Below are 16,824 nucleotides of genomic sequence, written 5' to 3' on the forward strand. Positions count from 1 at the left end.
TGATTTACCATTTACATTGGACAGTGACATATATTATAGTAGTTTTTAACTTTTGAAATTGATTTTTACACAATTTATTTTGGAATTAAAATATAAATAAATAATTACAAAATTTATTTATTTGGTGAATTTTAAATTCATTAAATATATTTAGTAAATTAGTTTTTACTATACAATCAATATATTGTTAATATTAATAATAGGGGAAAAATTTAGTTATTTCCCATGATTCCTTGGCAATTATTTAGGCAGAAGTCTCCCTGGAAAAATATGCATTGCTTAAGATTAAACTAACATTTTATTTAATAGAACGTAAAACATCTATGCCATTAGAAGCTGTGTGAGTTATGACATGGCATGATTGAGAAAATTGAATCTGAGGAAGGAGATTTTGTGCTCTAATCTTTACTTAAAAAGTGATAGATTGTGGTATGCTGTAACAATGAATTATTCGTTGTGATCGAGTTAGCTCCAGGCAATTTTGTTACAAGTAGAAAACAAACTTGTGAAAAAAGAAACTCTTTTACTTTATAGTAATTGATCCTCATAAAACATCAAACAGTAATGGTCACAAGCTTAATGTTTATTGGTAACTGCTTTCAGATACAATAATTAAAACAAAAATTAATTTCAAATTTAATCCTTATTCACCTTTTTTTAAAAAGTCAGCCTTTGTGATACGATTTGAAATCAAATTGCAACACTTTTAGAGTTGGATTGTTTTTTGATTCTTGAGTTCTAATGGATAGAAAGTGGATAGAAAGGTACTTATTGGCATTTTTCGACTATATTGTTTCTGACGACAAAGTTCAATTTTTCCAAAAGTAATTCAGATATCAATCTGAAAATTTTATCAAATTTTTCTTTCTATACATTAAGAAAAAAAAATGATTTCGAAAATGTTTAAATCAGGAACAAATGAAAAAATATTTTCCTTTCAATTTATACTTTTTCAAAATTTGCTCCTGAACTAATTTAAGCTATCATGATATAAGACATGGTATCATACTTAATTCGGTGTGTGTTTTTTTAAATTTAAACATGAAAAACTAAAGTTTCTACTTCAAATACTTTCTTTCCCTTTTCTATGTGATAATATAATCTGTTCAAAATTTTCCAAAAATAATTCGAATATCTATCTCGTAATTTTCCCATATTTTTCCTTCTATATATTACGTAAGTAAATTGAATTCCAACACTTTTACTTAAATAGCAAACAAATGAAAAATATTTTTCCAAATTCGTACTTTTTCAAAATTACTCCCGGGCTATTTAAGCTGCCGTGATATTTTGTGATTCCTTTTATAACCGTTTTTAATACCTAAAACTTTTAAATGCTCTTTCTAATTCTTCTTCTTGGTTCTGTGTCTTTTTATTTAAACAACAAAAACCAATGTTCCAGCTTCTATGTGATAACATACAAGGATAGAAACATAATTTTTGGTAAACTAACTTAATAACCTAAAACAATAAAATTGCTGTTACATATTGTTTCTATATTTTGATACCTTTTATGGCAATTAGATTTGAGTTTGTAAGTCCGTTTTATTTATTACGTACGTCGTGGATTTTGATACTCCCGAGAAATGAATAAATTTTTAAATAAAAAGAGAGATTTTACTTTGATGAATCCAATAGCTATCAATTAACTGAATATTGAATACTATAAAACTGATGTGCATACTATAATCATTATACTGAAAACAATTATTCACGTTTCCATAAACAGGCTTGCTTGAATTTCATTTCTACCTTTTTCTCCTTTAGTGGCATCTGGGATACCAAACTAAGGAATATACTCCCACTTACAGAGGATTCGACACATTTTATGGATATTGGAATGGTTTGATCGACTACTTTGACCACACATATCTAGAAGATTCCTGCGCGACGTTTGCTCAAGTAAGAAATATGTATTAATACTTCTTAATCCCTTGATGACCACCCACACCTTTTGGAACGATATTGGATTAAGAGACATGCTGGTGTAATGTTCAGGGCAACCTCTCTTACAGACAACAATCTCTGTTACAGAGCAACCTCTATTACAATCTGTCATTAGCTAACCCTACTTGTAGAGGTACGACCCATTATTAGGGATGGAATCGTAAGTGTTTTGTCCACCAGGTGGTGAGAAACAGCCACCTAACGTAAACTTCTTAATCCCGAGATGTCCACCCACACCTTTTGGAACGATATTGGAGTAAGAGACATGCTGGTGTAATGTTCAGGGCAACCTCTCTTACAGACAACAATCTCTGCTACAGAACAACCTCTATTACAATCTGTCATTAGCTAACCCTACTTATAGAGGTACGACCCATTATTAGGAATGGAATCGTAAATGTTTTGTCCACCAGGTGGTGAGAAACAGCCACCTAACGTAAACTTCTTAATCCCGAGATGTCCACCCACACCTTTTGGAACGATATTGGAGTAAGAGACATGCTGGTGTAATGTTCAGGGCAACCTCTCTTACAGACAACAATCTCTGCTACAGAACAACCTCTATTACAATCTGTCATTAGCTAACCCTACTTATAGAGGTACGACCCATTATTAGGAATGGAATCGTAAATGTTTTGTCCACCAGGTGCTGAGAAACAGCCACCTAACGTAAACTTCTTAATCCCGCGATGTCCACCCACACCTTTTGGAACGATATTGGAGTAAGAGACATGCTGTTGTAATGTTCAGGGCAACCTCTCTTACAGACAACAATCTCTGTTACAGAGCAACCTCTATTACAATCTGTCATTAGCTAACCCTACTTGTAGAGGTACGACCCATTATTAGGAATGGAATCGTAAATGTTTTGTCCACCAGGTGGTGAGAAACAGCCACCTAACGTAAACTTCTTAATCCCGCGATGTCCACCCACACCTTTTGGAACGATATTGGAGTAAGAGACATGCTGTTGTAATGTTCAGGGCAACCTCTCTTACAGACAACAATCTCTGTTACAGAGCAACCTCTATTACAATCTGTCATTAGCTAACCCTACTTGTAGAGGTACGACCCATTATTAGGAATGGAATCGTAAATGTTTTGTCCACCAGGTGGTGAGAAACAGCCACCTAACGTAAACTTCTTAATCCCGCGATGTCCACCCACACATTTTGGAACGATATTGGAGTAAGAGACATGCTGGTGTAATGTTCAGGGCAACCTCTCTTACAGACAACAATCTCTGCTACAGAACAACCTCTATTACAATCTGTCATTAGCTAACCCTACTTGTAGAGGTACGACCCATTATTAGGGATGGACTCGTAAATGTTTTGTCCACCAGGTGCTGAGAAACAGCCACCTACCGTAAACTTCTAATCCCGAAATGTCCATCCACTCTTTTTGGAAACATATTTGAATAAGTGACATGCCGGTGTAATGTTCAGTTAATAAATAAATTCCATTTCTATTCATGCTTCAGTTTAAAATTAGAATGAATGATTCTTCTCTATCTGAGGGATTCCCTTTTGAAGTGCCACGAAATTATAACAAACGGTATCGGAGGCATGAGAATGAAACGAAAATATAAAATATTTGTGTATTGAAATCAAAATAAGAAACAATCATATAATAAAGACAGAAAAAATGTAAATTTAGTAAATGCCTATAGCAAATGTGTCTAGTATTTTGATATTAAATATTCAAAATCCCAAAAAGGAAGAGGTACATGTAGAATTAAAAGTGTGACACAAAGCGATATCAGTAATAATGTATTGAATATCACGACTTCAAGATCTATTGGTTAAATGCAATAAATTGTATTTATTCTCTTTGTATCTATAGTATATACAGATATGTATAGGTATAATAAGAAACTTCGTACAATTTTATTTAGTTGCGGCTAAATTCTACTAGTATGAACTTTTGTGGAGCAAACGACAATTCTATGTTTTACTTGCTCACATTTTTCATGATTTTTTTATTTTGAGGTATAAATCTTGCTGATATTTTTCTAGCCCATATTCGGCATGGATTTTCATGACGGATTGGACCCCGTCCTGGATTCACAAGGGAAATATGCTACTCATGTTTTCACTGAAAGAGCTGAAGAAATCATCATGAACCACGATACTTCGAAGGTAAATATTGATATTTAAAAAAAATTTCTCAAACATTACTTTGCTTAAACTGCTATTCTATCCATCCCTAATTCTGCTAAATTTGGTGCTTATGAAATACAGATTTTTACTTCTCGTATGTGTAGTATAGAGAAAGTATAGTCATCGTCAAAAAATTTGAACTCGATATTTTGATGAATTTCCACGTTTTCTTCTCCTTGAATTCGAAAAACATATTTTTGTAAAACGTCCGTCTGTCTATCTGTAACAAAGATAACTCAAAAACGCTTTGACCAAGACTGATGAAAATTAGCATAAAATCTTTATATCAAATTTGAAGGTTTCTATCAAAGTTTGAGCAAAATATATTCAGAAGAAGTCTGTCTGTCCTGTCGCTTGAATATCAGTTAACACGATAATTACAAAATATAAACCGCTGGTTAGATGAAATTCAATATACATATTTAATTAAATATCTATATACATTTCAAATTTTTAGCCAAATCGAACAAAAGGTTGTGCATTTGTCTACTTTTAGAAACGCGGTGACTGAAAAATGCAATGACTTAAATATAGCCATTTGGTATGAAATTTTGTGACTACAAGTGTAGATCTATGTAGAAATTTGTTTTTCAATCGGTTGGGAAAAACGTCACTGAACATGCATATTAAAACTTTGGATACAATTAACCGCATGTCAAGGCGTTCTGTGGGTCTTGGTTGGGACTATTGCAAGGCGTTCGTTCTCTGGAATAACACCGTTATTAGATAGTATGCGAGAAAGTTTTGGAGAGATCACCCATGTAGCTCTCCGTTAAATTTTGAATTAAAATCGCATTTTGTATTAGCATCTATTCCCTGGCTATCTGGAGATGGTGAATTACCTTCGATCTTATACAGAGAATTCATTTACTGAAATGGGGAGGGGACTATAAGGGAGGGGACAAGATGAGGAGAAATAATGGTAGTTGTAATAAATATGATTATATTAATATCCTTTGACGTTTATCAAAAATAGACTCGTCTGATACTTCATGTTGTTTAGTTCTCTTCCCCTATCTCCAAGAAGCTAAAGATAGACTTTATTAAAAACTAAACTCACCCATGTTTAAAAATTTAGTAAAAAACACTCAAAGTCGAGATTTTCACCAAATTCTATAATTCAGGCCTCCCTGTTATAAAACATATTTTTGGAATTATGCCTAGCTGTGTGTGCGTTTTATCTGTCTCTGAGCAACGCTCAATGTTTTGACCTGGATGAGAGAAATTTTGTATATGGACTTTAAGCAAAATGTGTCAACTTCTGTCAAATTTTGAACGAAATCCATTCACAGGCTGGTTGGTTGACTGTTCCAGCACAAATTACTTCTATAGCTACAAGAAAAAAATCTGTCAAAAATTGACTGTCTGTCGGGCAGTATTTTCGCACACATGTAAACGCAATAATTTGAAAACTTAATAATGACTTGAAATTCAGATTGTAATCTTGTAGCTACAACTGTAATTCCATGTCAAATTATGGTTTCAATTGACCAGAAAAAAATCCATCCAAAATGCATATTCTCAATGTAGATTCAGTAAAAAAGGCTAGATTCAAGCCAAAGATCTATATTTCGTTTCAACTGTTCAAATGAATGCCAGGTCTACAGTTTTAACCAAGGAGTGGAGGATAACTCTTTTATGAAAGAGATGCGAGAATTTTTCCAAGACATGTACCCAAACATATAGCCAAAAATAAAAATGAGAAAATCATTTGATTTCTTTTACTATCCTTGTAATAAAAACAGTCTTATTAATTCTTTAAATCACCCAAAACGGCGTAACTGAACTAATGTACAATATTTTAATATACAAATATAGTTTCCAAGAAATACGTTGCCAAGAAATTAACTCTGTCTTATACCCTTTTAGTTTTACAAGAACAGTAAATTGATATTTTCTCTCATTTTTCTAAGTGCCGTGGTGAGATGGTAAGAGAAAAGAAAAATTTTCATGTATACAATCTATAATTTAGATGTTAATTTAAGGACTTAACAACCAAAATTGGAATTAGAAATCAGTATTCCACTTACATCTATACCAAACAGGAAAAAGGCCATATGAGCTCTAGAAATGGTGGTGTATTATGGTGTTAAATACAGGGGGAAAATACTATCTTTATATCCCTATATATTCACAGGAACGGAATACAATTTTGGTTCAAGGTATTTTGAGGTATGCTTTCAAAAATCATATGAAAAATAACAGCTCTAACAATTAACGAAATTTCAAAGTTTTTAAATGCCACCAACATTTTTTATTGAAATATATTCCCCATTCAAAAAAAATAATAAAATAAAATAAACAACGTTGGAACGGTACCTGTGCCACGAAAACCAAACGCGCTAGACAGACTAAGAAAAAAAGAGAAAATAACTAAAAACAGCAGGAAAAAAACATTTTATTATGTTTCACAAATTTTCTACTTGACCTACTACAAACACGATGGAACTTTGCATGTGATAGATGGTTCCTAGAACCAAAGCACGTATCATTCCGAGGGGCCGAAGTGGCCTGGTGGTAAGGTCTCGGCTTAGGAACCGGAGGTTTTCAGGTTCGTGACCCGATTCCACCGAAGAACCGTCGTGTAAGGGGGTCTGTTACACGTTAAATCCGTCATCACCAAACGTCCTCCCGCTGGTGTGGTGTGGTGTGGAGAGGGGGGGGGCCAGCTCAAGTGTCGTCCTCGTCATCTGACCGGGGTTCAAAATAACGAGGTCGGTCCCAAAATAGCCCTAGTGTTGCTTTAAACGGGACATTAATATAACCAATCTTACCATGCAGAAAGGAACTGAACTAAACGTCGCTGTTAGACAAATCACGGTTATTTTTTTTTTTCTTAGTCTGTCAGCGCTGGTGATTTTCGTACTACAGATAATATTCCAATGCTAATTATTGTTTTTTGCTATGGAGAACTCACTTCAGTTTTAAGAAGTTGATGTTATCATTTGAAAATGTGAAATTTTATCGCTGTAACCATAACTCTTCTGATTTTCTTTCAGCCTCTCTTTATGTATTTTGCCCAGTTAGCGGCTCACGCTGGAAATCCGTACCAGAGATCGCAAGCTCCGGAAGACGCCGTTAACGAGTTCGGTTACATCGACGATCTTGGCAGAAGAATTCATGCAGGTGCGACGTTTTATTCCATATTGTAATTATTTTTAAATGCACACATGCGAAAAGAAAGTACTGCAATCATCGAATAATTGTAAATCGGGTGTATCACGAATCGTTACATTTCAGACTTCCCTGTGTCCGAAAAACGCATTTTTGGAATTTTGTGTGTTTTACGCTACAACTGAAAAACTTTCATCTGTCTAACTGAATTAGACAAACGAAATTTTATGGGATGTCCCTACACCAGATTTTTACACATCCATTGAGTTTTGAATAAAACCATTGATAGAAAGTACGTCTGTCCGGCTATCCTGTTCCTAGTGAACACTAATTTAGCAACATAAACATATACATTGTAATGCCCTGATATAGACTGATCAAATAACGAAGCAGAATTTCCAGACAATTCTTTATTTTACAGCCCTATATATACAAAGAACAACTTGTTCTAATCTTGGTTAAATAAATAGTTATTTACTCCTGTAGTAGGAGATACAACAGTCAAAATCGAAGGTTTTTCTTGAAACTCCGTTCTTCATCTCGTCAACACGACAATTCCAGGGGTAGTTTCTCAGACTCCGAACTCGTGGGCGTAGTCCAACAGTCTCCTGCAATTCATTTCTTCTCTTCCCTAAAAGAAAATCTCCGCACTTTATTTCGGCGACAATCTCCGCCTCTTAATTTACATTGGTCATTTGAGCTCTCTTTCGGCCAATCGGGGTTCAGGAATATGCTCTCTCAGCGGCGTCAGTGGGTCGTGGTAAGGTCCTTTCACAAAGAGAAACATCTAGCATCCAAATGTTTGGACACCCCTTTCTCTTTGAAGGTATTATCAATACCTCTGGGACGAGGAATTCCATATGTGGTCTTTCATTGTAGTCACTAATGAACAGATGCGAGACCACCCAGGTGAAAAGATCCACCATCTGGCTATCTTGAGGAGTTCAGTAAGTAACAGCGACGACACAATGAATCAGTACAACACAATGTCTTATCAGTACTGGGAAACGGGGAATGTTACAACATAGATAAAATCTGAAACAAAGATTGAACATTTAAGGCATGGATTCGTATCAAATACGGAACAAAATTCATGAAGAGAATGATTATCTCTCGGTTCTACTTTTGTGTGCATGTAAACTTAATAACTGTTGTAAGTAAAGACTTAAATAAATGAAATTTGGTGTATGATTTTGTGACTGCGATTATAGTTCAGTGAAATTTTGGCTTCAATCGGCAGAAAGATTAGTTTAGTTCAGTTATATTAACGTTTCGTTTTAAAGCAACACTAAGGCTATTTTGGGACGGACCACGTAATTTTGAACTGGGTCAGATGACGAGGACAACATCTGAGCTGGCTCCCCCTCTCCACACCACGCCACATCAGCGGGAGAACGTTTGGCCCAGACGGTTTTAGCGCGTACCAAACCCGCTTACACGACGGTTCTTCGGTGAAATCGGGTCACGAACCTGTAAACCTCCAGTTCCGAGGCCGAAACCTTACCACCATGCCACTTCGGCCCCGGCAGAAAGAGGAACAGCTCCATAGATAAAATCAGTGACAAAGATTTAGCATTTAAAATGTAAATTCGGAACTAAATTCATCAAGGGTATGATTGTCATGTAAAAGCGATAAATGAAATGATTAACAATTTGAAAAATGAAATTTGGTATGTCACGCGGTGACTATAATTATAGATCTGTCAAATGTTGGTTTCAATCGGTTGAAAAAAAAGGTGTTTAAAATACGTATTCGGTTTTCTTTACTAGACTACTACACAGACAGTGCTCTCAGGTACGGAACAATGAAAACAAAAATTGAAGCATTTCACAATGAACAGGTAAAATAGAGAAAAAGAATGCAATATTTATATTCTGACATGTTATCACCATTATAAACTTTCTCTCCTTTCTTGAATTATGAATCGAATTGAATCTCAACCTCAGTAAACACTTCTTTCCAAAAAAAAAAAAAAGTTACTTGAGTATTTCCCAGATGAATTATCACTATAATGCGAGCGTTTGGCTTAACCATATACCATTGGCCGACTTTAAGCTTAACTGCGTGTCATTGACGAACACAATTATCACTACAATGCGAGCATTTGGCTTAACCATATGCCACTGGCGTCTTTGGTTCTTAATTGCTGGTTGCATTTAATATATCTTTTCCGATCATTTTACTTTCTAGTATGTGTAATATTTAGAAAATATAGTAATCATCAAAAAAATCGATTTCAAAATTTTGACAAATTTCAAAGTTTCCGATCTCTCTGAGAACGAAAAGAACATTTTTGGTAAATGTCCGTCTGTCTGTCTCTTTGTGACAAAGATAACTGAAATACGCTTTAATCTGGACAATTGAAATTTGATATATGGTCTTTACAAAATACGCAGATTTCTATCAAATTTTGAACAGAGGAAGTTTGTCTGTTTAGCTATTCGAATGCAATCAAACACGATAACTACATAAAAAAAGCTATATAGATAAAATTTGATGCAGAGAATGAACATCTGTAGTGTAGACACCTATCTTTGAGGTAAAGAAAACCCCGTCTGTCTGTCTGTAATTTTAAAAAACATGTACTAAACGCGTTCTAAACGTACTAGATGGAATGACTGAAATATATCAAACTTGTTATTTGATTTATTGTTACAAGTATAGTTTTGTGTCAAATTTTTATTTCAATCGGTTGGGAAAAAATGAATTTATAACAAAAATTCGATTTTCGGATACCATTGACGCATGCCAGCTATAAATAGCCAAGTAACTCGCCAAGAATGACATGACAAATTCAATAAAAATACTAAATTGACTCCAAAGGTTAATATTTCGTAACTATTGTACACCAATGCTATGCATGGCGTTCTCTGGGATAATATCCTGATTAGAGTAAACGCGAGAAAATTTTGGCATGACAATTTTCGCTGATTGATAATTAATCGCTGACATGCGGTTAATATACAAGTATTAAAAAAAATCGAAATCTGCTATCGCTAATTTCTTGTTATCATGTGAGAACATTATTATTTTTTAAGTCACGTGGTGTCATCTCAAAGCCAGGGGGGTTCCGAAAAACCAGTTTAAACCGGTTTGAAACAATCACCTGACTATTAGATTATGCATATTTGATAGTCAGAATTTTAAAAAAATATTGAGATTTAGAAAAATGTTTATTATTTTCATCTCAAAATCGTTTGTCCATTTCAAAACTTTTCCTCATAACCAGACTCTTTTTTTTTTCTTTTGTGATGCGGAAATCGGGTTTCAAATGGTTTGGAATGATCACATGACTATTGCATGGCGCAATCGCCAACTTTTTGAAAAGCAATCGTTTTTTTCATCTAAAAATAGCTCCAGCTCCAAAATTTCTTTTACCAGCTAAAAAAATTCATTATGAAAATTAAAAAAAAAAATTTTATATATATATATATATATATATATATATATATATATATATATATATATATATATATACACAAAAGTATTAAAATCAAGTTAATAGGGAAATCAAAAAAACCAAATAAAAATTAAACCAAAAATATATATAAAAAAGAATCCAGTCCAAAAGAATCCGGGCTTTTTCAAGGGTCACCCTCAGGCAGGGATTCAAAGAATACTATGAAGTTTTTTTCCTTTTCCTTTTTTGGTTTTAGTTTGAATAGGTAATAATTTTTAGTTGCGATTTCGAAACTGTTTTGTTTCGTTTTCATTTTAGTTTCGTTTTCAAACTATTTCTTACTTTAGATTGGTTACTTATATATATATATATATATATATATATATATATATATATATATATATATATATATATATATACACACTTTTTGATACTTCGCCTCGCTGTTCCGTATTGATTCCCGTTTTCTTCTCTGTGCTTCTTCGCGCGATAACTTCTTACAACCCTGTCCTTCATTGGCCAGACAGGAGAATCCGGTACATCGCGGACAGTCACAAAAAGTTGCAACTTTTTGTTGGCGATAAGTCGCTAAATGTGACAACTTTCTTTATCATTTTCTAATAACACTAAAAGCGAAATATTGATGCTTCAAAAGCGATGAATCGCCAATTTCCTGCCCGTGCATATTGTAGCTCCAAAACTACACCATGTTCTCACACGATAATAAACTGGGAATGAATCCCAAGTTAGCGCTCAAGTTCTCAAATTACCTTTTCAAAAGTTGTCTAACAAAGCAGTGTCTTTCAGGTATTGTAAAAGTGATGGATGATAGCGTTGGAGCTGTTTTCAAAGCTTTGTACCAGAGGGACATGCTTAAAAATACCATCTTCCTGTTCGTCGCCGACAACGGAGGTGAAATAAATCCAAAGCTTGGACATGGGAGCAACTATCCACTGAGGGGCAATAAATTCACTTATTGGGAAGGGGGCATCCATCTCCCTGCTGTCATCTGGAGTCCCTTGTTGAATCTCAAAAAATCACGAATCTCACATCAGCTCATGCACGTCAGCGACTGGTTGCCAACTTTGTATACCCGTATGGGTAGGTATAGATATTTCGTAATATTCATAAAAACTTATTCAGATACAGAGTTAGAAATTATTGTAGTACTTTTAAGAAACATCTCAAGATGTTAATAATTTCGATATGTTAATACCTGCTTCAAGTATACAAGATTACCTTAAAAGAAATAACTTTTTTTTTAATTATTCGGAACATTGTAGCGTTTTATAGTTTTAGGCTTAATTTCTCTCTATCTTCATTTTATTTTAAATATTTACTTAATTATTCAGTAACAATATTTACAATACACAAAACTGTAGGAATTCTCAAACACGCACAAGACTATTGTACGAGTTCTGTTATTTTAAAACTTTTGCACTTCTCTTTTTGCATGAAGTCGATGAAAAACACAAAGCTTAAAAACTGTTTACTTTTTCTCTCCTCGTACAATTTTCAAAATCTTCACAGAAACTCCAATAGAGCATTTTGAAAATTACATCGTTGAACAATGCATATTCACTTAACTCTAAGTTCACCACTCTAATGGAAAAACTATGTACACCACTTTTATGACAATACCTGTCGACATTCAAAAGTCAATACAAGTGCGAAAGGACTTTGCTGCAATCACTCTTTATGAAATCATGAGAATTAGCTAAAACACTTTTGCAATGAAGCTAATTACGATTAATATACCAAACTAAAATTGTGACCTACCATATATTGTATGAAATAATTGAGACATAGCTTCATCATTCAAACAGCAGGCAATGGGCTTCTTTGGAAAACTAAGAAATTCTTGTTAAATATTATTAAAAGTTTCTTGAGAATTCAAACTTACTGCCAAACGATAATATTAACCATTGTAGAAAAACAAAAGAAACAAATTTCTTTATATTTTACAGGAGGAAATGTTGAAGACCTTGGTCCTATCGATGGCATCGATATGTGGCAAGCCCTTGTAAACGATACTCCTTCTCCAAGAACTAATATGTTGCAAAATTTAGATTCTCTATCTGGCCTATCGGCTTACAGACAAGGAGACTTAAAGCTTACCACTGGGGGTTCTGAAACGAACTACAGTTTCTGGCACGGACATTCAGGAAAATTGAATTCCATGTATGAATCTATGTATGAATGGGTCTTTAAAAATGGAAGCGTCGTGAGGGATATCTTACAGGAGATGGGGATGTGGATTGTGGAAGATCCTGACGATATGTACAAGGGCCTCACTGTTACCTGCGAGAAACCACCTCCCCCAGAAGCTTACCTGTGCGATCCAACGAAGAAATCGTGCCTTTTCAACATAACGGCTGATCCTTGCGAATACTTTGATATTGCAGATCAAAATACTGATGTAAGATTTCCCAGTATTAATAGATATTATAAGTTAGATGTGAGTCAACCTTAATTCTTTACGCACCCATATAATTTTCAAATTTCTTAGTAATAAATCAATATTTCGCCTAACATTTTCCTAGAAATTGGTGACAATTATTCACTCTAGTAAACGCTGACTTTACAGTAAGCTGGATCATTCGAGATAATGAATTTTAACTCCACTTAGAAATATAAAGGTAAATATTTTTATAACGCTGACTTTACAGTGAGCTGGATCATTCTAGATAATGAATTTTAACTCCACTTAGAAATATAAAGGTAAATATTTTTATAACGCTGACTTTACAGTAAGCTGGATCATTCGAGATAATGAATTTTAACTCCACTTAGAAATACAAAGGTAAATATTTTTATAACGCTGACTTTACAGTGAGCTGGATCATTCTAGATAATGAATTTTAACTCCACTTAGAAATACAAAGGTAAATATTTTTATAACGCTGACTTTACAGTAAGCTGGATCATTCGAGATAATGAATTTTAACTCCACTTAGAAATATAAAGGTAAATATTTTTATAACGCTGACTTTACAGTGAGCTGGATCATTCTAGATAATGAATTTTAACTCCACTTAGAAATATAAAGGTAAATATTTTTATAACGCTGACTTTACAGTGAGCTGGATCATTCTAGATAATGAATTTTAACTCCACTTAGAAATATAAAGGTAAATATTTTTATAACGCTGACTTTACAGTAAGCTGGATCATTCGAGATAATGAATTTTAACTCCACTTAGAAATACAAAGGTAAATATTTTTATAACGCTGACTTTACAGTGAGCTGGATCATTCTAGATAATGAATTTTAACTCCACTTAGAAATATAAAGGTAAATATTTTTATAACGCTGACTTTACAGTAAGCTGGATCATTCGAGATAATGAATTTTAACTCCACTTAGAAATATAAAGGTAAATATTTTTATAACGCTGACTTTACAGTGAGCTGGATCATTCTAGATAATGAATTTTAACTCCACTTAGAAATATAAAGGTAAATATTTTTATAACGCTGACTTTACAGTGAGCTGGATCATTCTAGATAATGAATTTTAACTCCACTTAGAAATATAAAGGTAAATATTTTTATAACGCTGACTTTACAGTGAGCTGGATCATTCTAGATAATGAATTTTAACTCCACTTAGAAATATAAAGGTAAATATTTTTATAACGCTGACTTTACAGTGAGCTGGATCATTCTAGATAATGAATTTTAACTCCACTTAGAAATATAAAGGTAAATATTTTTATAACGCTGACTTTACAGTGAGCTGGATCATTCTAGATAATGAATTTTAACTCCACTTAGAAATATAAAGGTAAATATTTTTATAACGCTGACTTTACAGTGAGCTGGATCATTCGAGATAATGAATTTTAACTCCACTTAGAAATATAAAGGTAAATATTTTTATAACGCTGACTTTACAGTGAGCTGGATCATTCTAGATAATGAATTTTAACTCCACTTAGAAATATAAAGGTAAATATTTTTATAACGCTGACTTTACAGTAAGCTGGATCATTCGAGATAATGAATTTTAACTCCACTTAGAAATATAAAGGTAAATATTTTTATAACGCTGACTTTACAGTAAGCTGGATCATTCGAGATAATGAATTTTAACTCCACTTAGAAATACAAAGGTAAATATTTTTATAACGCTGACTTTACAGTGAGCTGGATCATTCTAGATAATGAATTTTAACTCCACTTAGAAATATAAAGGTAAATATTTTTATAACGCTGACTTTACAGTAAGCTGGATCATTCGAGATAATGAATTTTAAGTCCACTTAGAAATATAAAGGTAAATATTTTTATAACGCTGACTTTACAGTAAGCTGGATCATTCGAGATAATGAATTTTAACTCCACTTAGAAATATAAAAGTATATATTTTTATAAGTTCCAGCATAATAAAGTATGAAAATCATCTCGTCCTTTACCCATTTTTTACTTCCTCGTATAAGTAGTATAGAGAAAGTATAGTAATCGTCAAAAAATTTGAACTCCAAATTTTGTCGAATGTCCACGCTTTAACCCCCCCCCCCCTTGAGTTCGAAAAACACATTTCTGGAAAATGTCCGTCTGTCAATCTGTGTGTGACAAATATAACTCAAAAATAATTTGAGCCATATGGTTTAAATTTTATATACGGTCTTTACACCAAATTTGCAGATTTCTATCACATTTTGAGTAAAACCCTGTTGTGAGGAAGTGCTCGAATATAAGTTAACACGATAATTAGAAAACGAAAAGAGCTAGATGGATAAAATTCGGTTCTCAGATTTAACATCTGTGGTGTAAACACCTTCAAAGTTTAAACTAAATCCATTTACGGGTTGACTGTCCGTCAGTCTGTTCTTTCAGAAACATGTAAACGCAATCATTCAAAAAGGCAGTGACTTAAATATTTCAAATTTGATTTGGGATATTATGACTATTAGTTTTGTGTCAAATTTTTGTTTTAATAACAAAACAACAAAGGTTTAAAGGGACTGATAGCATATCTTATTTGTTAATTTGTATTTTTTTTTTTTTTTTGTTGGAAAGAATATGTCTTAAAGCAAAATTCAGTTTTCGGATACTTTTATCGGCATCCTGGGATTAATCGCCAAATAACTCGCCAAAGATCACACGATAGATTCAATAAAAGTACCAAATTAACGCTAAAAGTTAATATTTCTTTAATTGTTGTACGCTAATGCCATGTAACGCGTTCTCTGGCATGATAAGTTTATTAGATAGTATGCAAGAAAGTTTTGGGAAGACCACCCCCGCTGGTTACTTTCTGCGAAGTCTAAAAAATAAAGTAAAGTAGTCGCCAAAAAATTCTAACTCAAAATTTTGATGATTCTTCATGATTTAGACCATCTTGAGTCCACATTTTTCAAATTGTGTCAATCTGTTTGTGAACACGATAACACTTTGGAAAAAAAATTGATGAAATTTGCAATGTGATCTCGACATCAAATTTGTAGATTTCTATCAAGATTTGACCGAATCTACTAGTAGTAGATCATTCTGTCCAATTGGCCGAACGCAATAACAGCAGAATTAAATAAACGAAATTGTGTGCATAGATTTGGCATCAGAAATACTTACGTCAAATCGTTCGCTGTGTGCAAGTCTGAACTTACACATTACATAAAGGCGATAACTGAAGAAATGAATACTTTAGGTAAATCAAATATGATACACAAATTCATCACCTAAAATATCGATTATAATGCATTTTTTGAACTAAACCTGTCAAGGGGTTGACCGTTTGCACTTTTGCATGCATATGCAAAATACACTGTACATGCTATAATTTAAAAATGCAATGAATTAAATAAACGAAATTTGGTATGATATCTTAGGACATATGTTGTTCTATACTAAAGTTTGATATATAATTCATATATTCATTGATATATAATTCATATATTCATTGATATATAATTCATATATTCATTGATATATAATTCATATATTCATTGATATATAATTCATATATTCATTGATATATAATTCATATATTCATTGATATATAATTCATATATTCATTGATATATAATTCATATATTCATTGATATATAATTCAAAATTTGAAAATATAATTCATTTATTTCATATATTCAAAAATATATGTTTTCTTTTTTTCTTCTTATAATACGGAGCACATAGCACTCAAGTGCGGGAATCTGAAATTAAAAATCTGAGCACTCATAGCTTTCGCGGCCTCA

The 16,824-nt window shown here is 33.1% G+C and overlaps 1 protein-coding gene across 2 annotated transcripts in view; it reads left to right on the top strand.

The window, feature by feature from the left end:
- LOC129969366 (arylsulfatase B-like) overlaps window positions 1–16,824 on the top strand; it is a 50,634-nt gene that overhangs the window by 31,071 nt on the left and 2,739 nt on the right. For both annotated transcript variants that reach the window (XM_056083908.1, XM_056083909.1), the window contains exons 5-9: window positions 1,768–1,902; window positions 3,966–4,088; window positions 7,109–7,235; window positions 11,432–11,725; window positions 12,592–13,043. In XM_056083908.1, coding sequence (XP_055939883.1) covers window positions 1,768–1,902; window positions 3,966–4,088; window positions 7,109–7,235; window positions 11,432–11,725; window positions 12,592–13,043 — 1,131 coding nt within the window. The remainder of the gene's footprint in view (window positions 1–1,767; window positions 1,903–3,965; window positions 4,089–7,108; window positions 7,236–11,431; window positions 11,726–12,591; window positions 13,044–16,824) is intronic.

Source organism: Argiope bruennichi, chromosome 5, assembly GCF_947563725.1.
Source record: "Argiope bruennichi chromosome 5, qqArgBrue1.1, whole genome shotgun sequence".
NCBI classification, from domain to species: Eukaryota; Metazoa; Arthropoda; class Arachnida; order Araneae; family Araneidae; genus Argiope; species Argiope bruennichi.